We start from the raw sequence: 27,148 nt of genomic DNA, 5'->3' as shown, positions 1-27,148 counted from the left end.
GTTTTACCATAATTTTTACTATCTTTGAAACATATTTTGCAACTTTTGTGAATGTCAAAGTTGTCTCCTGATTAAAAGATATAATCGACATTACCTTAGATATTCAGCCAACACACTTAAGTCTTAGCCTGAAAGTTAACCTGCCCTGGACCAGGCTACTTTACCAGCATAAGTTGCCAGAGTAACTGAGTTTGAAGTATTGTAAATTTTATTTATGAAACAGAATCCGCATTATTAAACCTGACTTACTAAAATAAGCCTGGCTTTTTCTGTAAGCTTGGTTCATGGAACAGGCCCCAGGAGAACCAAATAATGTTTCAGATAAAGAGGACTGTGGGGAATTAACCGGATCTGGGAAGCTGAATGATGCCCGATGCCCAAAACCTTTCCAATTGATCTGTAATGCTTCAGCCACTGAAAACTAACCAGTTTAAATAGTACATATATCGTAAGACATATGGAGAAGTGAAACAGTGGAAATTGCTAAATTCACTGGATTAAAAAAGAGATGTGCCATTCTGACATAAAACTAATTCACTTTACAAGAGTGATTATTATATGCATAGAAATAATATTAAACATCCACTTGGCATTCAGCATAACATATTTATTTAAAACTCATACAACACGCAACATTCAATTGTTAAAATAAAACAATAAGTGATCATTATAAATTGTATAAGACTTTAAGTGCTAAAAACTGTCCAACTAATAAATGGGTAAAACTTTGTGGTGTTTAAGACAGCAGCAAAGTGTAAAGATTATAAATGACAATTAATGACCATTTGCAGGCTACACTGTGAACTCATAATCTTTTATTAGAGTCTTTATTAAATGATTCTTGCCAGACAAGATCTATTAGTATATAAAGTAATTTTCTTCTTTTACCCATACACAGTATAAAACAGACATAGTGTAACAAATCAAAATTGTAAAGGGCTAAGCAAAGCAATTAACAAAAAAGCACGAGTTACTCAAAAGGCATTTTGTCACTTTGTCCTAAAGTGTTTGTGAACTTTGTGTTTATTGTAATATACACTCTCTGAAAAAAAAGGTACACGGTGGTACAAATAATGTTTCTAGAGGAACAGTTTTGTACCTTTGTAAAAGTTGTACCTTAATTGTACAGAAAATACCTCTTATGATACTGTTCTGTACCTTTTATGGTACAACTCAAATGAAGGTAAACAATTGGTCCCATATAGAAGGTACAAAAGTATTGAACATCTCCTTTATTACAATATTTATGACAATAAATATTACTGGAAAGGCTAAGTGATTTTATGAATAATTTCCATATTAAAACATGAATCATCATTTAAATCATATGTTTAAAGGGCCATGACACCCCCTCTTTCGGTTAAAGTCTACTTCAGAATTTTTTCAAAAGATGCCTGATTAATGGGCGTGGAGCTCCGCGAGCATCGGGCAGTAGTGGGCGTGGCCAGCAGGGGAGCAGGGGAGCGAAAAACTGTTGTTGACAGTTAGCTCACAAAATGAGACACAAAGAGGAGACGCATGAGTTTATAGTTTACAAAGTTAAAATGCAAAGAAATGAACAGTGATTTAATGCCCTGCTACATTTGTTATTCGTAATTTCATATACAGACAACAACAATTTATATAATTATAAAGATGTGTGTTCATGTAAACCCTATAAATGAGGACTTCTCCCTCAATCCCCGTATCCAGCAGACTCAGTGCAGCAGGTCTCCTGACCTGTCTATTTTAACCATTAGCCCTGCTGGTAATCTGGAGGATTTAGGCAAACACAGCAGCACAGTGATGTGTCTGAATGTAAACGAACTCCTGATAAAAGACAGTGTCCGCCGTTCTCTAATTCTCGTGCTGCTCTCCCGACAAAAATGCTATCAGCACGCACATAGCTTTGCTGTATGATCGGCTTTGACAAGATCGCGGGGGAAAACATGCAACAAACCCCGTGGATGATGGAAACAAACGCATATGAGCCTTCATGAACGGCTAAATACTGTGCCGTGGTTTCCGTGTCTCTCAGCTCGGGCTTAACACTGGCAGATATGGCAGGTCTCATGAATAATTAAGCAGCCGCCTCTTCTCATAGGATAAGAAAACTCCGCTATGAATAATAATGAGAAACCGAAGCGTCATCATTGCACTTGCAGTTCTGCGCTACGTCGCCGATTTTGATCCCGCCCCAAAAATCATTTTAAACCCGGAAGCTGAAATTAGCTGACAAAAGCTCAAAATTATCCAGTTTTCCCCACAATTAAAGCTGACAGGTGCTAACATTGTCTTAACTGATGCTCAACACACACACATCTGTTAATACAAAAAAAAAAGTTCTCCGGGGTGTCCTGAACCTTTAAAGAAACTCATAAACATTAATTATTAAGTTATATAATACAAAACAACTGGGAAAACAAAACTATAGCTATTGTAAACTAAACATTTAAGCTTTTTTAATAAATATTTGGTAAGCATTTCCTGATAAATACATTTTCATTATTGCTCTACACACCTTTTGGCATTTGCTTTCCACTATGCACGTGAACTGGCAAAATTCCTGCATATGCAGTGTTGATGCAGATATTTTAGTTTTGTAAAGCTAATCAAACATTGCGCACACCTCATTACAATACTTTTTAAAATTTCGCTATTTTAAAATTAAGTCAATTAAATAAACTGTTAAGTCATTACAAAGGTATTGTGTGAAAATTGGAGAAAATAAATGTTATATATTGTAGATGTAGAATGTATTTCTGTAACGTTTGTAAAAAAAATGTTGTGAAAAGTTTAACAAAAAAAACAGATCTTTGATTTATGCTAAAGTATATTTTATTCTTTATTGTAAATGGAAAAGGGGCATTTACACAAAAATAAACTTTTTTAAAAACATAGTTTAGTGTAATAGATTTTTTTATATTTACTGAAAATAAATTGACGTAATTTTGGATAAAGCAAAATGCCTTTAAATAGTTCCTGAAGAAACACATTTAACACTGTTAAGGTACAAGGTGTCTTGTCACTGTAGTGGTACCTTCATAGATCAGATTTGTACCTTTGATGAAGGTCCAATATTGTGTCTTCAGGTTTTAAAAACCAAAGGTATATTTTGGTATCCCATGGTACAAATAATGTCCTAAAGGTACAAACTGCAATGGTACTGCAATTTGTTTCTTTGTCTTAAGGTACAACTCTTTTCCATAAAAAGTTATCTGCCCCAGTGACAAGGGTTTGTACCTTCTTTGGTACCACATTGTACCATTTTTTTCTGAGAGTGTATCACAAAAACACACTTACCTTCAGTTTAATTCTCTTCATGCAGTTTATTATATGAAGCTTAGTAACAATTACTACTAAAATTCACAACTGCTGAGATTTTAACTGCAAAGGGCTGTTAAAATGCTGCAGTAAAAATCAATTTTGGATTTTGGAGCGAATTCAGAATTCACTGAATTCATTTATAGTTTTTCTCATCAGTTATGTAAAGTGTTTTATGCTACATGTAATTTTGTAGAATAAAATGTTGTGTTTTACCATGATGGTTAGTATAGCCTGAAAGACACCTATGCTTATTTAGCTTTTTTTTCTAAGCTGTTTGTAATTAGCTTTGGTTTATCATTTGACTTTTATATATTAGTGTTTCAATAACTTATGAGTTAGTGATTTATGGTGGTTTGTTGTTAAAGTTAAATCTGTAAAAGCTGAAAGTATGCTGCTATAATTATGCTCTTCTGGCATCCACAGCTGTCTTTTTTTTTCATAAAAAGTCATTATTTTTTAGTGTAATTTCTTTATTCATTTTGATAGCTAGTATCTTAAAGAATAATATAGGATTAATCCAGCAATAGTGCCAAAAATGACAAAACCGATAAAAGCAAATGCAACACGATTTTTTCTGAAACAATCCACAATTCCATTAGATCCATCTTGTTGTCTTCCTGGGTTTAAGGGAATTGCTTCTTCATCCTGATATGAGTGTGTACGTGGAATTCCATGATCTTTTGGAACAAAATATGAAGCACATTTTATATAAAAAGAATTTTATAATTAATACATTTTGATATAATGTTGCAGGAGAATCATAGAGAAGATTTTAAACTTGGAATACTTGCCATGCAAATAATATGAAGTCAGATTCTGAATTGGAAATAAATGTAATGAAATAATAGTATTATTACAACAAAATGGATAAAATCTGGAAAAAATCCTTGTTTAGAGAATGCAACCTCCAATTAATGCAATAACATTTGAAAAATAATCTACAACAGCATCTCCAAAAATGGAATAATAAATAAATTAAGAGGATGCATCAAAATCATTAAAATATATATAAAACTTTGTTTATTTTTATTAATAAATTATAGTTGAGAAAATGCCATGACAATAGCCATGTTGATAAGCAGACCTACCTTGGACTTCATGTACCTCGCAAGTTTCTTGATGGCATCTTTATTCTTCTGACAATTTATGAACCCTTCATCCTCGTTGAGCAGAAAATCCACAAAATGTGTGTTCTCTTTCTTAATAGCATTGTTTGTGTCTGGTATAATTTTGTCAGGGTTAATTGTGGGATAAAGCACAGCAATGATAACCTGTTTGACAGCTGTAAGGCAATTTAAAGTGCACTGTTAATTGGATCATACAAAAATTGTAAATATTGTGTCTTATTGTGAATTTCAGCTTTAAACTTGTATATTACCTGCAACTTCTTTAAGATTGTTTATTGCAGCATCAATGTCAGTTCCAGCACGAGAGGTGATGAGGCAGAAGTACAGTATGAAATCACAATACTCAATGGAAGTGGCCTTCAGGCCAGATACCTCCTTACGAAGATTCTTATGGAAATCATCTATAAACCTATTCATTGTCTGACCTGTGCACAAACGTAAAAAGATAGATCAAAATTTGAAATAGATATCATTTTAAAAAGGTCACATGAAAACAGCACTTTAAAATATCTTACCATTATTATACACACAAAGTTTTAGTACGGTGTTATTATAAATACATTTCTTAAGACATTCATACTCTGACACAACTGCACACCCACATAGCAAAATATATCTGGCCCAGCTCTGGCCCACACAATCAGCTTTTGCTTGGCCCACATACCGCAGTGGATTACAATACATGACTGGACCAAGTCTGGCCTCCAGACAAGGGCAAAACATGGACCATATCTGGGCCAAGTCTCAGCCAAATTAATAACACATAACTAAGCCTGAACTGGCCACGACTGTAATGAAATTGATAAACCAATGAATGATGGTTTGGAAAAGTCAAGGTTTTAAGTAATACCGTTTCCAAGATATGTGTACGATTTTATTATTTAGGCTTTTATTTATTTTATTATTTTAGTTTTTTTAGGACAACACTATCTCCAGCAGAAAAGAGATCCAAAAATGTTGTTTAACTGGTAAAGAAATCGGTGTTCGTGAAACACAAAGACAGCAAAAGTCAATCATTTATTTGAATAATTTAGCATGATATGTTTACTTTTTCAAAATATTTTAAATGTTTCCCAAAATAAAATAAATATTTAGTTCAAAGGGGAAAAAAGTTTTTGTACATATTGTACACAAGAACACATTTTAGAGCAGTAATCACAATACTGTAAAACCGTGATATTTTTTTAATCCAAGGTTGTCATACTGTCAGAATCTCACCGGCCCATGCCTACATTGCACTTTAGGTGTGCTTTAGGCATGCTTTTTCTCAAAGTGACCTGATTGGAAGAATTTTTTTCTTTATTTAAAAATAATAAAAATGTATTGTTTGGCCCACATGCTGTATGCCAGTACTGGATAAATGCCTGCTGTGCCAGATTTATGCCAGATCTGGGCCAAAATTATGTGCTATCTGGGTAGTGGAGGGGCTGTGTGCAAAATAATATACTTATAGTTTACTCAAAATGACAATTTCATTACTCGCTCTGAACATTCTTGTTCTGAACGTGTTTTTCTGCTGAACACGAGTAGATGAAAACTTTTTAAAATATGCCTGTAATTAAAACAGTTGTAGTATTTCTACTACGTCTACTTTTTTATTAGACACGTACGTGTGTGTTTAAAATATTTAAATACACACGCGATACTTTTTTAGCGCTATTACTTAATATTTTTGTTTCGAAAAATAAAACGTCGCGTAAAGGTATAATCATGACCAGTATTGTTTACATTATCTGACGCCGCAAATATTATCTGATGTTTATTCTGAGAATGGCCCCAGGGCGCTTATTGTCGCCTGCTCCACCAGCTTGTTGCACAATGAAATATTTTATTATTGCTTTGGGCGGTACCCTATTGCGAACAGAGGACCTCTCTTTCTCTCTCTATCTTGGATTAATAATTAGCTTGTGTTGCAGCAGCACTCTGGACTCTTTTGAAGCTTGTGGAGATCAAGTTGAGCAACCTGATTGTCGTGGAAAAACAAAGTGAACTTTTTAAAGCTAATTAATTTCAGCCTGATATTTTAATCGATTTGGTCATGAGAGATGAGCGCTCTAAACAGTTTTTTTCAGGCTCGATCGGTAATGATGCACTTTCATACCTCATAAACACATTTGCACAATGGTAATACTTAGCACACATTTTACAGTGGTATATTCGCGATTTTTTGAGAATTTAATTAAAATAAATCAAAGTAGGCTATGTTACTCACCGATTGTCATCTTGAGATGCAGAGAGAGGTTTGTGTTGCTGCTTGTGGTTTGAATCCTGGATCATATGAGTCACTGTGCAGATGCTTTCACTTTCTTTTTGTTCACTTTCGTAGGCAAAGCTAAAAGAACAGCTTCAGCACAGCTACTCTAGGTTATAGTGATTGTGAGTGAGTATAAGTGATTCATTGATAATTAGGCATATTGGCTATAATAATAATAATAATGATAATGATAATAATAAGGGTATGTGCTAAGTCAACTAACACAGAAAGGCTACATTTGCTCATTAATGTATTAGAATATACATTATATTTAATAATATAGCCTATGTGATGGTTTTCCTCTAGTTGTATGCCCTTTTCACCCTTTCATTTCAACTGAGGTGATGGAGACGTGACCGAGGCTTAAAATAGATCATGTTGAAAATATCGATCATAAGTTAAATTTGGGTCTGTTTTTAAGCTCAAGCTGCGGCTGCGTTTTTGTCCCCAGCGTGTTCAATAGTAGATATATTATTTGTGACAGCGCCACCAAGTACGTTGTACAGAGCAATGTCGCTAGATGGCGCCAGTGCACATAGACTAAGAACCAGTACAGTTTAACTAGTAGAAGAAGAGTGGTTGTTGTCGTCTTAAACTTCCGGGCATGGCGGAGAAAAAGATAGCTGGTATGTGTGCTTTCCATATACGCCTCTGTAAACAGTTGGTTGATAACTGTGCAGAGTTAAATTAAACATAGCCTAACAGTTATAAATAATGAATCGCAACGTTTGTTTCTCATTGTTAGCTGTAGCCTACACATGTAAACAGCTTAGCTTTTCATTCCTCTGCCAGTCCGCATCTCTGATCATGTATGTCCGGTTGTACATAACGTACGTAACTTATATGCTGTCTGTCTTCAGTTCGCTCGCAGGACCCGGGCCAGCGGCGGGTGCTGGACAGCGCTACGCGGCTGCGCCGTTTGAGCAGACAGCTCGAAGCGCTCGAGAAAGACAATTTCCAGGACGATCCTCACGCGAGTCTCCCGCAGCTTGTCAAGCGGCTGCCGCAGTTCGACGAGAGCAACGAATCCGGTAATGAATGGAGTCGGTGTTGTGCACCAACCGCTTCCATCCTGCACGCATTGAACCTTACTTTAAGGCAGGGGTGTCAAACTCAGTTTCTGGAGTTCCAACTCTGCTTCAACACACTTACCTGTTGCTCACGTTTCAAACAAGCCTAAAGGACTCAATTAGTTTGATCAGGTGTGTTTAATTCCAACCCTGATTAAACACACCTGATCAAACTCATTTATCTAATTAGTTGACTAATTGACTAATAGTTTACTGTGCAGAGCTGCGGCCCTCCAAGAACTGAGTTTGACACATGTGCTTTAAGAAGTGCGTTCATCTCTGTTTCTGACTCTTTCTGTTGTTCTTGTCTGCTGGATGTTGTTTTCAAGGCAAGCGGAGGAAGAAGACGAGGGGGGACCATTTTAAACAGAGGTTTCGCAAAAACTTCCAGACTCTTCTAGAGGAAGAGGTGAGGCGTTTGTCACTCATAGTTCAGCATCACAAAGGAAATAGCAAATACTTTTTCGTGAGCCAATGTCATAAACAAGCTCTCTGTTTCACACTTTGCAAAATAATCCCTCTCTCACACACACACTCACACGTAGACATCGTTCATAGGTTTCTGTTGTTTCTATACTGTGCTACTGTTATGTCACTCTACCCAAACCACATACCTAATCCCAACCCTCCAAAAATGGACAAAGTATAATAACTTTCTCCATTTTTACTTTCTCTGGAAAAAGACAACAATTATGCAATGTCATAAGTCACCTTCTGCTTGTAATAACTGTGTCATACACATGTATTTTACAATTGTACAAATTTGTCTTCTGATACGTCATGCAAATGTACACACACACACACACACACACACACACACACACACACACACACATACACACACATTAACAATGGAGTGACCTACAATTCCATATTACATTAACACAATCAAATTTAAAATAGTTATAACTATTCATTTATTTTCTTTTTGGCTTAGTCCCATTATTAATGTGGGGTCACCACAGTGGAATGAACCACCAACTTATCCAGCATATGTTTTACGCAGTGGATGCTCTTCCAGCTGCAACCCATCACTGGGAAACATCCACACACACTCATTCATACTCACACACTTCGGACAATTTAGCTTACCGTATTCACCTATACAGCATGTCTTTGCACCCAGAGGAAACACTCGCAAACACATGGAGAACATGCAAACTCCACACAGAAATGCCAACTGACCCAGCCGGTCTTGTTGTGAGGTGATTGTGCTACCTACTGCGCCACTGTGCTGCCCCAGTTATAATTACTCATTTAAAGTAAAACAATTATTTTAGGTTTACATATGTCTTTTTTTAGTGTCAGAGAGAGAAATATGTATGTATGTATGTGAGAGCACTAATTCACAGACTGAATTATGCCACTGGCTCTACTTGTGGTACACCTTTAGCTTTGCAGCTCTGTTTGTAACTGATTGTTGCAGGAACTCTCAGTTGTGGGTCTGTTTTCAAAGGTTTGCCTGGGGTCCGTTCTTCGTACCTCGCTTAAATGATCTAAGATGATTTGGCAGATCCTGGATCTTTTAATCTTGATAACTGATATCTCGCTAATTTGTTTCTTCAAACAAGTTCGCGAATCAGATTAGAATGTCTGGATGAACTGATCTGAGATCGCTGCGTGTGTTATGAAGGACAGATCTATCAATCCTCGAAATCATGATCAGCAATGCAACGATTGGCTGACGACATAGCAGCGTATTGACATCATCTGATTAATATTCAATTATCCATGTGAGCAAAATTACATCAAATTAGCAGTATGGTTTGTTAAATATGACACGCAAGAACTTTCCACATTTGTTGTGAGCTGCAGGCTTTACACTTTCATTTGTCAAGACAAGAGTAATCATCATGTATTTCAATGCAAATCAATGTAGTTCTACATTTAGAAAAGATTTTCTTTATAATAGTAGCCGTTTTTTAATCGGTGTAAAGAATAACTGGTTGTTTACAAAAGCATTTTCATATTGGTAAAGGTGTCTGCAACTTTTGTGAAGTATCAAATCACTGGCATATTAACTATCAAAACATGTTTATGACTGCTGAAATGTATTATTGCTTTAAAAAAAAGTCACATATTGTACTAAAGCGATCTAAAAAGTTCATATCAATAAGTTTTCTCTTTGCACCACCAGATGGCAGTCTTTGTACTTTCATTTCGAGGGTGCAGATTGCATAAGTTTTATTAATATGTATAACTTCATTTATTTTATTAATGACTATAGCTTTATATATAGTTAAAAAATATGTACCATTTTCCCAAGTGTATATAACTACTACTGTCAGAAAATATCAGAATTCGGAACATACTTTCTGTATTATCTTTGCTTGAACTGAGCCGATCTAATCTTGTTTATATGAATTGAACCTGCTCCCGATCAGGTTTGACCTAGCAGAACTGTTGCCATGACAACAACTCTCGGATCAGCTCTGAAGAACGAAACGATCCTAGTTCGTGTCAAATCGTCAATATCCAAATCCAGCTAACTGAGTACTCCACGTACGAAGAACGAACCCCTGTGTGTAGAACCACAGCGATCAAGCATTCTACATGGTTTTAGTTTATAATTTCAATATTAATCACCATTGGTGAAATAATATGGTACATTGTACTTCTTGATAAATGCAATTCATTTATTCTTTCTTTTTTTTTAAATCCAGGACTTAAGTGTTAGTGAGGGTCCAAACTATCTGACTGCCTGTGCGGAGCCTTCTAAGATTCCTCAGCGTCATTTCTGTGCAGTGTGCGGCTTCCCTTCAAACTACACCTGTGTGTCGTGTGGTGCTCGCTACTGCTGCGTCCGATGTTTAGGAACACACCATGAGACCAGGTAATGCACTCAGTCACATATGTGTGGGTGGAGGAAACAACAGTACTTCAACAGAGGTCAGATAATAAATGGCATATGTGACCTATGAACGCAAAACCAGTCTTAAGTTGTAAGAGTATATTTTTGGCTACACTCTTTGTATGAGTCAAAGTGATTGATATTCCTGTGTGCAAAAAGCATTAGAATATTAAGCAAAGATCCATTGTTTTTACGTTTTGTACATGTTTAGATTTTCTCAGAATTTTATCCAATTTTGTTCTTTTGGCCCTCAGAGTTCAGATATTTTAAATTGTTTGTATTTTGGTCTAATATGGACCCTTTTCACAAGACTGTTATGACAAGTTTAACGGTCATCATAATCTTAAATCCTTAAAAGTTTTTAATATTTTTATTTTATTTATTTTTTTTTTTTATCTATGAACAATTATGCAGGGGCATTGCTAGACACAGCTCCCCTTAAAAAAAAAAATAAATAAAATAAAAAAAAAAAATATATATATATATAAAAAAAAAAAAAAAAAAAAAAAATATATATATATATATATATATATATATATATATATATATATATATATATACACAAAAGAGTATATGTAGTTATAAATAAATAACAGCGTTATTGTTATTATACAATTACCATTCTAAATAAATGAATGAATTCTAAATGTAACTGGAAAACTATCTAAAGACACAACTGGAGTGATGCTAAGATAATTTAAGAAATCTTTTGCATGAATATTAATTTTAATAGAATAAAAATCTATAGACAATAGAAAACAAGAAAAGATGTTTTATAGAATTATCTGTTGTGTATTGTCTTAGACCCAACTCATGGCCGAGAATTCTTTTTTCTAACCTCCCTGATTCGTCATCCCTCCTTTTTACTTCATGCTAAAAATCTATCAGGAGGCATGCTTAGTCTAAATAAGATCACCATTATAATATTTAGACTTTGTTTTGTTGAAAAACCCACCTCAAAAACACAGTTTCACAATGCATGAGCGGCACAGATATTTTTTAGGCATGCATGTTCTCAACCGGGACTTACACCGGGAGCAGAGTCGCGTGTCAGCGTCAATCAGGAGCGGTGCATGAGGCATGCGGGTACGTTTTTTTTTTTTTTTTTTTTTCTCTGCACACGCTCAGTTTGCTTTTTGATTAAACTACATTGCTTTCATCAGCATAGGTTCAGTTGCTCATAGAGAATAACGTCTTTATTCTGGGATTACCACTGTCAATAAATACACTTGCTTTTAAAGTAAATCGTATCTCAAATTACAAAAAAAGAATTACCGCTTATGCGAGGTGTTTGTAATGCAGTGTCTATAGGGCTGAGAATAATTTTGACATTGTTCTGGCTGCTGTTATCAGTAGCTATCTTTCCATCCAAAAATGCGAATTAGCTTTATGCGCAAAACTGAATTATCGCATAAAAGACGTGCGAATAAAGCAGCGTTTCCATCCAACGAGTCAAAGCGAACAAAATCATCACTTCCTGATTAACTGGCACCAAATATCAGTAAAAACTGAATTTGCTGCAGTAGGAGAAGCTGCATCAATCTTTTCCTCATCTAATAAGTGACTTGCACCTTAGAAGGCAATCCTGGCACACAGTGAAGGCGCGGTGGCGTTTGAAGGTGTCAGATGCGGAGCTCAGACACTCTTGATTCTGGAGGTCATAAATAATATAATAACATTAATACTTAAACGGTAAGGCGTTTTAGAAAGACTAAAACAACATTTCAGATGTTTTATAATGTGCTCGGTCTGTTGGTTTATCCATTCACACACATTTTTAATCATCACATGATCTCTTGTAACAAAATCACATGACCTTTTTTTAATGCGCATGGTGGAGTTTGTGCAGTAAAAGTGTTTCCATCATAGTTTGTTAGCATCTTTTCTTATTGAATAAAGGTTTATCCTACTCAGTTATGCGCATACGTTTTTTATGTGCATTTTCAAAATGTATGCGCATCTTGGCGTTTCCATCGATATGGATATTATTAGTATTTTATTTTATGCGCATATCCAAAATGCACATAAAAATAGGTGTATGGAAACATAGCTAGTGTCACACTATTTTCCCCCTTTTTTTATAAAAGTCTTTATAACACCATTGAGGAGTTTTCTTTTTTCTATGACGACTTCTGTTGCTGAGAAACCCATAAATGTGAAAAAGGGTCTATTATTGTTTTATCTTAAAGTATGCAACAATGGAAAATGTATTTATTTTGTATTATATATATATATATATATATATATATATATATATATATAATTCGTCATTTAAAAATAAAAATAAGTCCTTTTATAGCTGGTTTTGTGGTTCAGGGTCACATATGGTTAACAGATAAGAAAATGCAAGCAAGATGTAATAATTGTAGATTATACTTCCTTTTCTTTCAGGTGTCTAAAGTGGACAGTTTGATCTGGTTTGACGGTATGAACAGAAGTAAAGCACGCTTGTGGATCATACAACAATTTTACAAACTTATATTCCTTGTATAACTTATATTCCAAAGTCATTACAGCCACTTGCTCACACACAATAAACACATGTAAGTAAGTAAAATAACTACCTTTCATCCCGGCATTTCAGTTGAAATTTTATATATTTGTATTAAATGGATAAATCTTTTGGCAGAGTAATGAGTAGCTGTTGAAGTTTTCAGTGGCGAGTAAGCTTTGGCTCTGACATATTTAAAGTAGCAGAGTGAAAAACTGCAATTTAAGTATTTTCAGAGTAAATGACTTCACTTGGCAGAAAGAAAAGTTGGATGGTGGTAGCACTACGCACCCAGTACTAGAGTTTATGAACATTGTTTTGTAAATATTCTTAAAACATTTGTATGTTAATATATGTACATAATTGTTTATGCTGTTAGACAATTTTGTGTTCTGGAACAAATAAATAACTAGAAGTTGTAAAAATGTGCTGGTTTTATAATCTTTCACATGAATAGACATAACAAAATACATATATAAATCATTCATATTAAACAAATTTTTTAAAATGATTTTCTTCAAACGTCTTTGTATAACCTTCATAATGAACACTAACATGTTGTAAAATTTCAGTGCAAATTTACAGAACAAAGCTGAGATAACCGTAAGCAAACCTTTTGCCTTCCTTAAGGATGAGTGTTTTGTTACAGACAAATGCCCATCTCCATATTCATTTGGTTCATTTTGTGCTTTGTAAATCATTTTAGAGAACCAAGAAGTTAAAACATTCACATGGAACAGTACAGAAATAAGTGCATTGTCCTTTTCCTATATCAGCCCCACATTATATTCCAGTCAGCTGTTTAAATGGCTTTGTGCTTTCCAGCACTGCTAAATGAAGTGCAGCTCGTGCGTCTCTGCCAGTCCATAGCTGGTCTTATGCTTGTGGAAAAGATCAGCCAGAGATGCCATGTATAAACCGTGGTAATGATCCACCTGTTCCTGAGTTGGAATTTTCACCAGAGGGACGTTTATGGGGCAGCCCACTGGAAGACACAAAGGTACATTGCAATCATATCAAAGAAGGGCAACTTTAATCCAGCTTTTCAAAACTTTGAAAAAGTTTAATCAATTGCTAAGCAAAATGATGCACTGTTTCAAAGCATTCAAAACACAGTTTATGCAAACACCATAAGTATATACGTTAGATGTCGCTTGCCCTGTTGTTGTCTCGTGGAAGGAATGCGTCAATAGAGCCGCCATTTTACTACAGGGTAGCGCTCCTTTGAAATGAATGTGGGACCAAGCTGCAGTGGAGGACTGTGGCCATCCAAAGCCAGAGATACACATGTATACATATATCTATGATTGGGAGTTTTCCTTAAGGTTAGTATGCAATTTTTTTTTTTAATAACGAAAATCATAATTTGACCACTTTTCTACATTGACGGATAAGTGATCACACAGGCATTTGTGACAAAAAGCTTGTATTTGTGTGTATGTAACTACTATCCACTCTCCCTGTTAAATTAGATCTAATTTGTGCCCTGAAACACACCCCTTTCCTGCTTTCAATTCTCATACTGACAGAGGAAGCGATTCGTTTGTGAATTTCTGCTATGAACGACTCCTTCACTTAGCCGACAATAAGTTTCTGGCACCGCAGCATCTCGTTGTCATATTTCTTTTGCATTGTTTGCTGATTTTATTTATATGAAGTATTTAGTGTGAGTTGAGCTACTTTGCCTAATGGAGATTGCAGTAAGAGACTGTATTATCATCAATAAAGTTAGCACCAAAGTTCATAACATACAAAACTAAATCTTACCTATGAAATATTCCGCCTTTGTGCTGTGTTTTCTTTGTTTGCTCGTTACTACACCCGTAGACAGCGCTGAAGTCCAGCATATTCACGTAGTAACACTGTCTTGACTAGTGCGGTTGAATGACATATGTCGTGGGATCACTGTACAAATATGGCGGCGCTGTTGACGCATGCTCAGGGCCCCTATGCTATATCTAGTGTATATACATCTATGTGCAAACACCACATGCTGGGGACACCTGCTGGTCAAAACTGTAAACGCAACAAAAACTCGTATCAAAATTGGATTTTTTGAAACATATTGTAAACTCTAAATTTAAAATATATGAATGCACTTAGCCTGTAATCAAATATCATTAAATATGAAGTGTTTGAATAATATGCATTCTTTTATATAATGTTTGTTTCATGGTGGCATCTACTAAACAGAACAACAAGAAACCTAACAAATTTTATTCCTATTTTTCTCATAAAGGCCTTACTAAAATGTTTACAAACTAACAAAACTGATCTAAGATCAGGTAAAACCAATGAATCCTGGTCAGTGATTTTCCATTGGGAGGCAATCTGAGTAAGCATACACGATTTATGGTCATTAAATAGTATTTCATAGATCGCCCCAGTGGAGAGGAGAGTGGATAAGATTTTTAAAAAAGGAAACACTTTGTTGTGATGTAATAGAACGTTGTTTCCTGAAATCACGTGACCATGCCAATTTGATATATGCTCCAAACCACTGATGCAAAACAGATTTGAAAAGGTTTGAAGATTTATGAAACACTTTCGTAAGCAGCCATCACTATTTTAACTGAATTTCAATCTGCTTTCAATGTTTCAGTGGCAGACAGACTGATAAGTGTTGCAGCTAAAAAGTAATCAAATATGATAATGTGAGATGCAAGTCTTTTCAACTGACCCACAGTGGTGACTGGAAGTTTGTACGGCAACAGAAGCCACCGGCCTCCTGTGAAGATACATGGAGCAAAACCCATAATCTGCTTAAAAAGAACCTGCAGCCGTCGACCTACACTGCCCTCAGACAGAACCACCTGCGGGAACAGCTCGTTCTCTCCAAAAGAGTACACTGGAACCAGGTCTGCCCTGAGCACACAGCAAAAGGTTGAGATGTGATCAAACATTTAGAAAGGTGAAAAGCATTAGAAGTTGGCAGTTGCTTCTTATAATATCTGTGTTATTACTCTAAATTCTTTTCAGTTGCTTGATTAGGGTTGAATTTTTTCCCCATATTACCATCCTGTCTTTTAAAACAGAGGTTCTCCATCAGGCAGCATGGGTCCACTAGGGTGTAAGCAACTTGGGCTGCAAGATGACTCATAATGACATAAATATATGTGAGCTGTCTTGTGAATTAAAGAAGAGATACACCAGGAGAATCTTTACAGGCATCTTTAAAGCAGAATAATTTAATGAGAACTCACTGTCGCTGCGTCGTTCATCAAAAATCTGAACTGCTGCAGCCTGGCACTGGCGTACTTATATTTTGTTAGACAATAGACACAGCCGTCCCTCGAATTTACAACTTGCATAACTTTGGAGACACACTGCTGTTTTTTCACACAAGCAGTCAAAGCTGACGCCTCAGAATATATCTTACAATGCAAAAACATAATTCATATATTAAAAATTTTCAGTTAATTTTTAAACTTTAATTTTCAATTAAAGATTTCAGTCTATATCCTCTAAAATGTTTTTTTTAGTCATAGCCTAGATATGGTGCATTTTAGAATTGTATAAAACACAATTGATAAACATTTATTTAATATATAATTATTGTTATATTTAAAATTAATGATTTTTCTAGTTATACAAAGCTCTAAACCATTTAGTACAATATAACAAAAATGTGGCTAAAAAAGTTCAAGTAATTGAAAGCAAAAAGTAAAAGCTTAAGAACAATCAGTAAGTAGTTGGCTTTAATGGAATTATGGAGCTATTATTGTTATTCCTAGTTTCAGCAAATGAAGAAAATGTAACTTTTTAAGATTTTTTAATGCCCTCTACAATAGAAGTACCAACCACTTCACGGCAAGATATTAAATATCTTTAAAAATAAATAAATATATTAAGGTATTATAATCATTTATTTATATATTAGTATTTCTCAAGAATTTTGACAGCTTTTTCTTTTTAATATTTTTTAAACCCAATCTGGGAAACAAAAGTTCATGAAGGGGAAAATGTGATACATTTGTTTGAAATGTGATCATTCATTTTCAATATTTAAAGTGTAATTGTTTAAATTTTTTATATTAATGTTACTGATAATTAATTATAATTAACATTAATTTAAGGATTAATACTTAAAAGTATTACTTTTTAAGCTAGAATTGATGTAAATCCCTGCATTGTTTTCTTAATGTCTTAAGTTTAAAATTTGAAATGAATAGTGTGAATATTGATAGTATTATCAATAAAATGAATAGGTTTTTATATAATTAATATTAATTTCAAATCCTCCTGTGACCCCTTTGAAAGTTTGCTTATGCCCCCTGGTATGTCCCAGTATCTACTTTAAAACAAGGTTTTATTTCAGTCAGCTGATACTCTGTCTTTTTATCTTCTTCTCGTCTCTTTCTCACCCGTGTTCAAGAGCCAGTCGTACAAAGCCTTTCCTGTGTTTTATGACCACAGTGTTTACTCCTGTAGAGGAGGTCAGTGATTCTTCTGCTCCACCAATGATGATGACCACAGCGTTACCCACACCAGTTTGGCTCAGCAAATAATCCAAACTTGCCTTACTGACAGGCAGCAATCCTTTAAAAAAGAGTAAATGAAGAAAAACTTCTTAAAATAACAGTCCTCTTTTTTTGGGCAAATAGGCTTAAACCTCCGCAAGAGTTAAAATCCATTCAGTTGATGTCTGGGTCTGATGAGAGAACTTTCAGCTTAGCTTAGCATAAAGCATTAAATTGGATTAGACCATTAACATCTTGTTCAAAAATAAAAAAGTCTGACAGAAACTTAAAAGTTTTTATTTTCTAGACTAATGTGGCTAAAACTATACTAGGTAACTAGTTACCTAGCTGGGTACTATTTTCAGATGCTACATAATTTCAGTGTGCTTGCTGCAGCCATGCTACAACAGGAAAGTTCCTACATTATTGTGCTTGAATAATAGTATAGTTCCTAGTCTTATTACTAACAATATCGCCTTTTCATTATTTACAAATTTATTTTCAAAACAGTGGAGTATTCCTTTAATGTTTTCATGTCTCTCAATGAGTCTCACTGCAGCTAATTTCTTACTGACCTGCAGCTAAAATGTATTCCCTGAAGAGAGGAAGGCGGAAAAGTCCGGCTAAGATTGCAAGAGTGGACCGTATTCCAGGAAAAGTTTCCGCAAATCCATTGCGGTCTGTGCTGAAGCAGGAGAAGGCTCCAAAACACATGATGCCGTGGGGGTGACAGCCCATAATATAGTTCTTATTGGGATTTAATTCAGCAGTCTTTACCAGCTGAAGGAATAGAGAGTCATACAGGAGATTCAAGTGAGTCAGAGGAACAACAGATGTTAATTTCTGGGTATAATGAGAGTCTTGTTACCTTCACAGGAAAATAGTCTCGCAAGTGTTTCCATACTTCCCAGCCTCTCACAAACTTTGTTCTTCTGCCACCTAGTGGACAGAGAAAACATGAACAAATTTAACCTTCCCTTCGGCTTAGTTCCTGATTTATCAGGGGCCACCAAAAGCTGAATGAACCACCAATTACTCTGGCAACTGTTTTTACACAGCGGATGCCCTTCCACCCACAACCCTACACTGAAAGTACAACCCTATATAAGTTATGCAAGTATAATTTGAAATTTACACCCTTGCTAAAAAGAGTTTTACATTATTTGAATGTATAATTCACGCTATTAACAAACATCAACTAAGAATTGGGGCTCAATAAGCTACTAATTAGCTGCTTATTAAAAGTTAGTAAAGTAGTAGCTGGGTTTGGGTATTGTGTAGGATTAGGGATGTAAAATAAGATTGCAGGTAATAAGCCAGTAGTAAATGGTGTGAGTTGTTACTTAAACTAAAGTGTTGCCTACATTTTTAATCCAGAAATGTAATTTTTTAATGTAAATGTGTGTTTTAATAATGTGTTTACCTCTCTCAGGTGTGTGCCAATCATAGATCTGCCAGGTGAAGTACAGAGTGGGGAAAATCCACAGAGAGGTGAACATCAGGTAGATCATCAATAGTAGACAAGCCACTCCTGCGCATACACACAAACACAGCAGTGGTAGAAATGTTACAATGTCAATTTGGCACATATAAGGCAATGATGAGTATATCATATTGCATCCATAAGCACTTGTTTACTTTGGGGTTTATTTTCTGTGTAGGTGCAACAGGTCTCACCTAAAAAAAGAAATGACAACACCAATTGCAAAACACTTATATCCTCGATTATATCTTTCCATGGTGACCTGTCCCCCTTCTCCTTTACCTCTGAAACTAAGAAAGGGGATAAAACAGACAGAAAGAAGAAACGGATTAAGGTTGGTCAAAATTTTCTATTATTACTTTAGTTGCAGTCTCAGTTAACAGGATCAGAAACAGGATTGCCAAATATAGCTGACTTTTTCCAAAACCCGCCCAAACGCACACACAAACACTCAAAATATTAGATTAATATTTAATTTTAATGTATTTAAATAAAAGATTAGCCTAGTTACTATAACTGTCAAAATTTCTCAACCATTTTGCAACCAACAAACAAGAGTCACAGAACCACAATAGTAAAATTACAACATAACCGTATTACATCAAAACACTGCGCCCCTCCCACCCAAACACTGCACTTGCTGTGTTGATAACACCACCTATTAAATATTGGTGATTTAAATTGTTTAAAGATGATAATATTTTATAAATACTTTGCATTAAAGTTTTATCTAGCTATATTATTGTTATTGATTTATTATTATAGATATTTTACTTTATTTTTTGACCCTGATAAACGTGTGAGTATGAAAGAGACAGCCAGGATTTTGCAAAAGATCTTAGATTCTCTACAGTATGCTGAAAAACTGCTGAACATCTTTGATTTATTGATTTTCTTATAATCAAGTATGCAGTTTTGATTTATGTGACATTTAATGAATGTTATGCTGATGGTGTTTGCTTGGTAAGGTTCTACATTGTCTATGTACACTAATGGCTAGTTTATTATTCCTCGTTCATAAAAAGGGGGCAATCCTAATGAACTTTAGCCTAATTCATTAGCCTATGTGGCTTTTTATTTTACAACCAGTGTCTTTATGATGCTTATCAGCATCACAGAGCAGATTTCACTTCTTGAAACGACTGCAATATTAACTTTACATCCTTAATGTATACAGTTAGCCAGTAATGGCTTTTATTAATCATTACCAAACCTTTTTTAAACCAGCTTATTCCAGCTAATATGACAATAAGCAAATATAATTTTAATATGTACAATGTGACCCCTCTTGGGGCAATGATATACAGTATGTAGCCTAATATGACCTACCACCAGCAGTTCAAATGTACAGTTTAAGGGTATTTTAAGTTATGTTGAGTTTTACAGCAAGCAAATGCACATTAATACATTTATATATCTATCTATCTATCTATCTATCTATCTATCTATCTATCTATCTATATATATATATATATATATATATATATATATATATATATATATATATATATATACACACACGTTTTAGGCTCAATGACAAAAAGTGATAAAACATTTTACATTTAAAAGTCGAGTCGATGTGACACTGGCTATATGTGGCTACAGTGTTGCTCATTGACATGACTTTTACATTATGAATTAACATTCAGTTACATCTAAATACATTTCAAATGTTTTATCACTATATGCATTCAAATAATTGTACAATACTAATATTTTTGAGAGCCTACCGTTATCTGTTCCCATTAAAGTGGCCAAGTTTAGTGATCCTGTGGCAAACGAATCCTCTTCCTCACCTTCACTGACCGAAGTCATGTATTTCTGTGGCTCGCACTTTGATCGGTTCAATTGGTCAAACAGATAACGATTCGTTGTCTTATCGCGTCATTGCAAATGTATGTGGGTAGTTTCTGGACTGGCTATCTGAGGTTTATCTCCAGCCACTTTTGAATCCGCGTCCGCATGACTGAACCCCCTGTAAACGACGCTTTGCTTTAACGTGAATCATTTGTAAACAGAGAAAGAATTCGAGTCTTTGCTGTCACGACTGGGTGACTAGAAGACGCCGCGAATACCTGCTTGAGCTAGAATATGTCATTAAGTCGGGAAATATCTTTTTAATATCCCTTGAGTTTGAGTGAATGTATGCTCCTCGCTCGTGCGACGTCTGTATGAGGGTGGAGCGACTGTGTGTGTGTGTGTGCGCGCGTCTGCCTAAAGTCCAGCTCGTTCTACTGCTGCATTTAAAAAAATGTTGCTCAGTGATTGGTGCTCTCAACTTGTTGCTTCATGAAGTGTTCAGGAAATCTGGTGCAATCTCTCTTGTTAAACTAGTCTAACCGGGGTTTCCTCTCAAAGAATGAACCCAATAGTCAGTGAGTTAAAAGCTATATTTGGCATCAACACACATTTTTATGTGATAGCTTTATGTGGTGGAAAGAGTACAGAATAATTATACTGGAGTAAAAATACCATAACTTGCCAAAATATAAAGAGTAAGAGTAGAGTAAAAGTATGTGTTCTAATACTGCTGAAAATATGAGTAAATAGCAGCCCTTTCAAAGGCACTTAAGAGCTGTGCCTACAGATATGCTGTGAAAAATACTCCACCCTGGAGTTAAAAAAAATATTTATATATTACAGTTTATTTATCACTGCCATTTGCTTGTGCTTTTAAGGGTGTTTTAAAGTTAAATATTTGAATTTTGAATATTGAAATTTGAAAGTTGAATATTTCCTATTCATGGACTTCAAATTTAAAATGTGGGATTAATTCAATGTGAGAACACAACACATTAATACAGTATATGCACATAATACGCTGACAGAAAGCAGGTTTATGCGAAAACTATGTAACCTAAGGGGCAATAATCTAGCTGCATGTTTACACATGTTGACATCATACCAAACTCCCCCCACAGACCTGTGGCTAAATGTTATATGCATATGGCACCAGTCCGCCTGAAAACAAGTCTGATTGGATAAAAAAACTGTGGTGTTTACATTAATGACAGTGCTCGTTAATAGACTTTCATTAAATGCAGGATTTTTCCAGAGATGGGCTGCGGCTGGAAGGGCATTCTCTGCGTAAAACATGTGCTGGATAAGTTTGCAGTTCATTCCGCTGTGGCGACCCCGGATTAATAAAGGGACTAAGTCTAAAAGAAAATGAATGAAAGAATAAATGCAGGATTCTTTAAACTATGCAAGACTCATGTAACTATATTTTTAAAAGACATCCTAAAATTTCTTTGAGGCAGTTCAATAGAATCTAAAAATATTTCTTAACTGGTATGCCAACTGCATAGGGGCCATCTGTGATAATTTTGAAGTTTTCCCGAAAGATTAAATTTTGAAAGTTTGCCCCTTCACATACCTGCACATACTGTGATCATTATATAGAAATGCATCATCAACATAGGTCTCTATGTCCTACACTGTAAAAAAAAAAAAAAAAAAAACTTGCCTCCTAACTGGTTTTAGTTGAATCAAAGTAACTTTTATTTACATCAGTCAAACTGACCACAATTTTTAAAGGGCACCTATTTTACCCCTTTTACAAGATGAGAGATAAACGTTTGGTGTCCAAAGAATGTCTGTAAAGTTTAAGCTCAAAATGCCATCAGATATTTTATTATAGCCTCCAGAATCAGCCTGTTTTAGTGTCTGAACACATTGTATCTGTTTTTATATCTGTGGCTTTAAATCTAAATGAACAGCATCTCCCTGCCCACCACTCCCACATGTGTGTATACTTTTCATCATGCCTTATGTCAGATAAACAGCAGAGTGATAGAGACAGACTCAGATGAAGCTGAAATACAGCTCATTAGTCAAAAATATTAAGTTTATTTCATGTATTTGTGGTGGAGTTTATTCAAGCCTTTCTGAAATGAGTCACACACAAATGCTGTTTAGTACACACACACATACGTGTTACTGACACCATGTGGCCATGGTGATTATAGAGGTTAAGAATTACATGGCTATTTTACTCACTCTACTAACATTCATGGTTTGCTCATACCTGTCAACCCTCCCATTGGATTCTCCCGTATATTACAGTTTTATCCTGCTATCATCCGTAAAGGTATTTTTCCATATTTCCCCCTTATTTTCAGTCTTCTTACTGAAGGATGGCAGATAGACATTAAAGAGTCGAGCCTCCCTATATGCAACCCATACCGCCGAACCACCAGGGGCCAGCCCTTGCTCTTAAATGCGAGTCTGTTCTGTGCTTTTGCTTTGTTTGGGCATGAAAACACTTTGAAATAAACATAAAAACATCGCGATTCCCTTCAGATTTCGTTGCCCCTTCATATGCAATCCTCAAAACAGTCATATAGCGTTCGTTACATGACTGTCAGCTGACGAGCTCCATAGTGATAAATAGACGCTGTTTCCAAAACGGACTCCGCACTCGTGATTTGAAGCGGAGCGAAAGTCTGGGTTTTGGGTGTGTGTTTCAACAGACATAAACAGGTAATATCTAAAGATGTTGATCTTGGTGGGGTTTTTTTTAAACACAAGTAATTTCGTCCTAAATGAGAAAAAACAGTTAGGAAACAGTCAGATGCTTTTATTATAACGTTAGATGTGTGCATTTTTAAAGTGACACCTCTTATTTAATGAAATCAAACTAAAAAATCTATATAAATAAGAGATTTATTCGTTGCTCTTTAATCAGAATGTGTCAGTTATACAGTGAAGAAACGGCTAATGAGATTTGATAACTTGATTCTATTTCATTATAATTGCTATTATTTTAATAAGCTGACCTGTTTGCTAATGTATTTGTTCCTAATGTATATATTTATTTTTTTACTTTGTAAATAATAATAAAACATTACTGACCATTTAACTGTTTATTTACAATGAAACAGCTCCAAATTAACATATTTAGTATTTTGCAGATTTTTTAAACGGGGGGGTCGATGGAATCCCTTATTATGGTGGGCATATCCCTTATTTTCACATCCCAATGTTGTCAGGTATGACTCTGCATTAAAACTACAAAAATTACAGAGAGTTCGAACGTGTTCAAATCCCACTTTATTTGCGAAAAAATCTTCTGTAAATGCATGTTATTATAGAAACATGGCGCCTGTCAATCAATTCAGTGGGTGGGGAAAAACGCACATCACGTTGCAGTGGGCCTCAATATCGCTGGGTTTTGGGTTTGATTATAACGTCAGGAAATGTAAAAAAAGATACCTGATGTAGAGGTTTGCATTCCCACGGCTGTACTGCGGGAGCCGCGGGACCAGACCAACTTTCTTGCAGTGCGGGAATAAATTTCCGAATAAAGCCGGTAACTGGTGTAATTGGAACAGGAGCGGGCGGTCTAACAATATCGCTCCTGACTCCCGAGCGAGCAAGTGTGCGTATGTATATGTGTGAATGAGAGAGCGTGAAGCTGTGTTTAGCTTGATTGTTGCTGTCTTTGTGTGTGTGTATGTGTGTGAATGAGAGAGAGACTTGGTGCTGATTATGTGTGTGTGTGTGTATTTGTGTGAATGAGAGAGAGCATGATGCTGTCTGTGTGTCACTTGCTTGGTGCTGTGTGTGTGTGTGTGTGTGTGTGTGTGTGTGTGTGTGTGTGCGTGTGTGTGTGTGTGTGTGTGTGTGTGTGTGTGTGTGTGTGTGTGTGTGTGTGTGTGTGTGTGTTTATACAGACAGCTAGGCTGTCGGTTTTGTCAATAAAATGATTTAATAATTAAAGATGTTGGTAAATAAAAATGCACTGGTAGCATACCAGCTGTTATTTTACAGACATTTACACATCCCTAAACATGACGTAGCACAAAACAAAATGTAATAGTTTGGTTTTAGTCAAATAGCATTGTGGGCAGTCACAAGTTTCAAGACCTTCAGCCATCAATCTGAGGTCTGGCTACACAAGACTAAACCTGACTAACAAGCTACCATTACCATAAGTGTCTACCAGTTGGCCACGCAAGCTTGTGCAGCACTAATAATACATGCAATGTGTGCACATATTTGAAAAAGTTATATTCTAGTTGATTCATTAAGGCTATTTGGGGTTTTCAGTCATCATACAGTAGGAGTCCTTCATCATCTTATCAGTGACATGCAGTCTAAACAGTCTCTCGGTTGTTGCATGTAATGATTTCATGTCTTTTTGGACACTTATAATACACCCACACTGTATGTTTGCCACATTTATAAAGCATCCGAGTCTTGAGGTGAGTGTGTGTGATGCAATTTTTCTATGTGCAATTTGATTGGACGAAATCACATGACTGATTATATTACTTGGTCAATCACTGTAGACAAGAAAAAGTAAACAAAGTAGTAAAAAATGAAACTTGTGCAGTAAAAGTAGTGATACAGCACAAAATATGTGTCCACATTTAATAACACTTTTAAAAACTATTTAGTAAAGTACAATTCCTGGCAGAATCTACTAATTTACAGGAATGTGAGTATTTGTAATTGTTACTTTGCACCACTGTGTATGTGGTATAGGCCTCTTATAAATTCAGAAGTGTAATTTTCAGTTCTATTGAGTAGCGCAAAGAAATGACAGAGAAATACTTAATTCAACTACATACACTGGCCAGTTTGTTAGATACACCTTGCAAGTACTGAGTTAGACTCACTTCTACCTCAAATCTTGTTGGTAGATTTTTGCAGAGAGGGTGTGTTCTCTCATTCCACATCCCAAAAGAAGCAATTTGAGTAGAATAAGGTCTTTTTTTATATACCAGTTACAGATTATTTGATTATTTAGTTCTTTATCCTACAAAACCTATGCTTAAATTGCATTTACAGTGGTGTAAAAAAGTGTTTAGCCCTTACTGATTTCTTATGAAACAAATGTAAATGTGAATCAAAGAATGAATACATTATGCTGTTTTAAAACGAAGGTTTTTATTATTAATTATTAAAACAAAATTTTGAAAAAATTAAAAAATTTTGCGCCTCCTAAACCTAATAACTTGGTTGGACCATTCTTAGCAGCAACAACTGCAATCAAGTGTTTTCCATTACTTGTAATTAGTCTGTTACAGTGCTGTGGAAAAATTTTGGCACACTCATCTTGGATATAATTGTTGTAATTCAGCCACACTGAAGGGTTTTTAAGCGTAAGACACCTTTTTAAGGTCATGCTACGGCATCTCAATTGGATTCAGGTCAGGATTTTGACTAGGCCACTCCAAGGTCTTCACTTTGTTTTTCTTCAGCCATTTACAAGTGAACTTGCCGGTATGCTTTGGATCATTGCCCTGCTGCAGAACCCAAGTTTGCTTCAGCTTGAAATCACTAAAAGATGGCTGGACATTCTCCTCGAGGATATTTCAATAGACATCAAAACTCAAGATTTCATTTATCACAGCACATCTTCCAGATCCAGCTAAACAGCCCCAGACTATCACACTACCACCACTATGTTTTACTGTTGGTATGATGTTCTTTTTCTGAAATGTGGTATTAGTTTTACATCGCATAAAAGACGCACAGCTTCCAAAAAAATCAACATTTGTGTATTTTACAAAAGTCTTGATCAAGATGTTTTCTAGTAAAACTGAGACAAGCCTTTGTTCTTTTAGCTCAGCTTTTTGTCTTGGAGCTCTGTCATCCAAACCATTTTTGCACAGTCTCTATCTCATGATGGAGTAAACAACTAACCAAGGCAAATGTGGCCTGCAGTTTTTCTGTTGTTGTAGGGTCTATTGTGACCTCTTGTATGAGTTGTCGCTGTGCTCCTGGAATATTTTTTTGTCGGCCGGGGAAAGTTTTCCACTGTTTCATATTTTTGTCATTTGAAGGCTCTCACTAGGGTTTGATGCAGTCCCGAAGAATGGCTTTATAACTTATTCCAGACCGGATGATCTCAGTTTTCTTTCTGATTTGTTTTCATATTGCTTTCAATCTTGGCAAGATGTCTAGATTTTGAGGATCTTTTGGTCTATTCATTTTGTCAGGTAGGTCCTATTTAAGGGATTTGTAGATTGCGATTTCTACGATGCTCTGGTTAACCCTACAGTCCAAAGACATGCGCTATAGGTGAATTGAAGGCATCAAATTGGCTGTAGTGTATGAGTGTGTGCGAATGAGTGTATGGATGTTTCCCAGTTCTGG

General features: G+C 35.5%; 4 protein-coding genes across 8 annotated transcripts in view; 2 read left to right on the top strand and 2 right to left on the bottom strand.

Annotated features, from left to right (window-relative positions):
• Positions 1-592: 592 nt before the first annotated feature.
• Positions 593-7,665, bottom strand: si:ch211-271e10.2. 4 transcript variants are annotated; one of them, XM_087251122.1, is made up of 5 exons: positions 7,527-7,665; positions 4,685-4,858; positions 4,395-4,588; positions 4,098-4,122; positions 593-3,983 (listed from the first exon to the last, which is right to left on the bottom strand). In XM_087251122.1, the coding sequence occupies exons 2-5, from the start codon at positions 4,848-4,850 to the stop codon at positions 3,793-3,795; spliced, it is 576 nt and encodes a 191-aa protein (XP_087107248.1). In that variant the 5' UTR covers positions 4,851-4,858; positions 7,527-7,665; the 3' UTR covers positions 593-3,792.
• Positions 5,358-13,524, top strand: znhit1 (zinc finger, HIT-type containing 1). Of its 2 annotated transcripts, none has more exons than XM_087251636.1 (5): positions 5,358-6,514; positions 7,548-7,718; positions 8,087-8,166; positions 10,421-10,590; positions 13,000-13,524. In XM_087251636.1, the coding sequence occupies exons 1-5, from the start codon at positions 6,472-6,474 to the stop codon at positions 13,019-13,021; spliced, it is 486 nt and encodes a 161-aa protein (XP_087107762.1). In that variant the 5' UTR covers positions 5,358-6,471; the 3' UTR covers positions 13,022-13,524.
• On the bottom strand, positions 13,518-21,236 carry mogat3b (monoacylglycerol O-acyltransferase 3b). Its single transcript, NM_001008626.4, is given in 8 exon segments — positions 13,518-14,084; positions 15,780-15,964; positions 17,464-17,638; positions 18,135-18,339; positions 18,428-18,498; positions 18,983-19,090; positions 19,237-19,332; positions 20,773-21,236. Coding segments are annotated over 8 exon segments (1,011 nt in total). The 5' UTR covers positions 20,789-21,236; the 3' UTR covers positions 13,518-13,929.
• A 1,987-nt stretch (positions 21,237-23,223) lies between these two features.
• Positions 23,224-27,148, top strand: part of nyap1 (neuronal tyrosine phosphorylated phosphoinositide-3-kinase adaptor 1) — a 76,226-nt gene continuing 72,301 nt past the window's right edge. The window contains exon 1 of the mRNA XM_087253747.1: positions 23,224-23,524. The gene's annotated coding sequence lies outside the window, so the exon portion shown is untranslated. The remainder of the gene's footprint in view (positions 23,525-27,148) is intronic.

This window comes from Danio rerio, chromosome 5 (genome assembly GCF_052040795.2).
Source record: "Danio rerio strain M-AB ecotype USA chromosome 5, GRCz13ab, whole genome shotgun sequence".
NCBI lineage: Eukaryota > Metazoa > Chordata > Actinopteri > Cypriniformes > Danionidae > Danio > Danio rerio.
Note: the sequence above shows the minus strand (reverse complement) of the source record. Positions and strands in the feature narration are given on the sequence as shown.

Bases quoted from the DNA above. Each gene is read 5' to 3' on its own strand.
- znhit1 (XM_087251636.1), top strand. From the start codon at position 6,472: ATGAGAGATGAGCGCTCTAAACAGTTTTTTTCAGGCTCGATCG. The intron at 6,515-7,547 runs GTAATGATGCAC...GTCTGTCTTCAG, and splicing joins GTTTTTTTCAGGCTCGATCG to TTCGCTCGCAGGACCCGGGC. The intron at 10,591-12,999 runs GTAATGCACTCA...CTTTTCTTTCAG, and splicing joins GGAACACACCATGAGACCAG to GTGTCTAAAGTGGACAGTTT.
- si:ch211-271e10.2 (XM_087251121.1), bottom strand. The intron at 4,589-4,684 runs GTAATATACAAG...ATTGCCTTACAG, and splicing joins CAATCTTAAAGAAGTTGCAG to CTGTCAAACAGGTTATCATT. The intron at 3,984-4,097 runs GCAAGTATTCCA...TTGTTCCAAAAG, and splicing joins GACTTCATATTATTTGCATG to ATCATGGAATTCCACGTACA.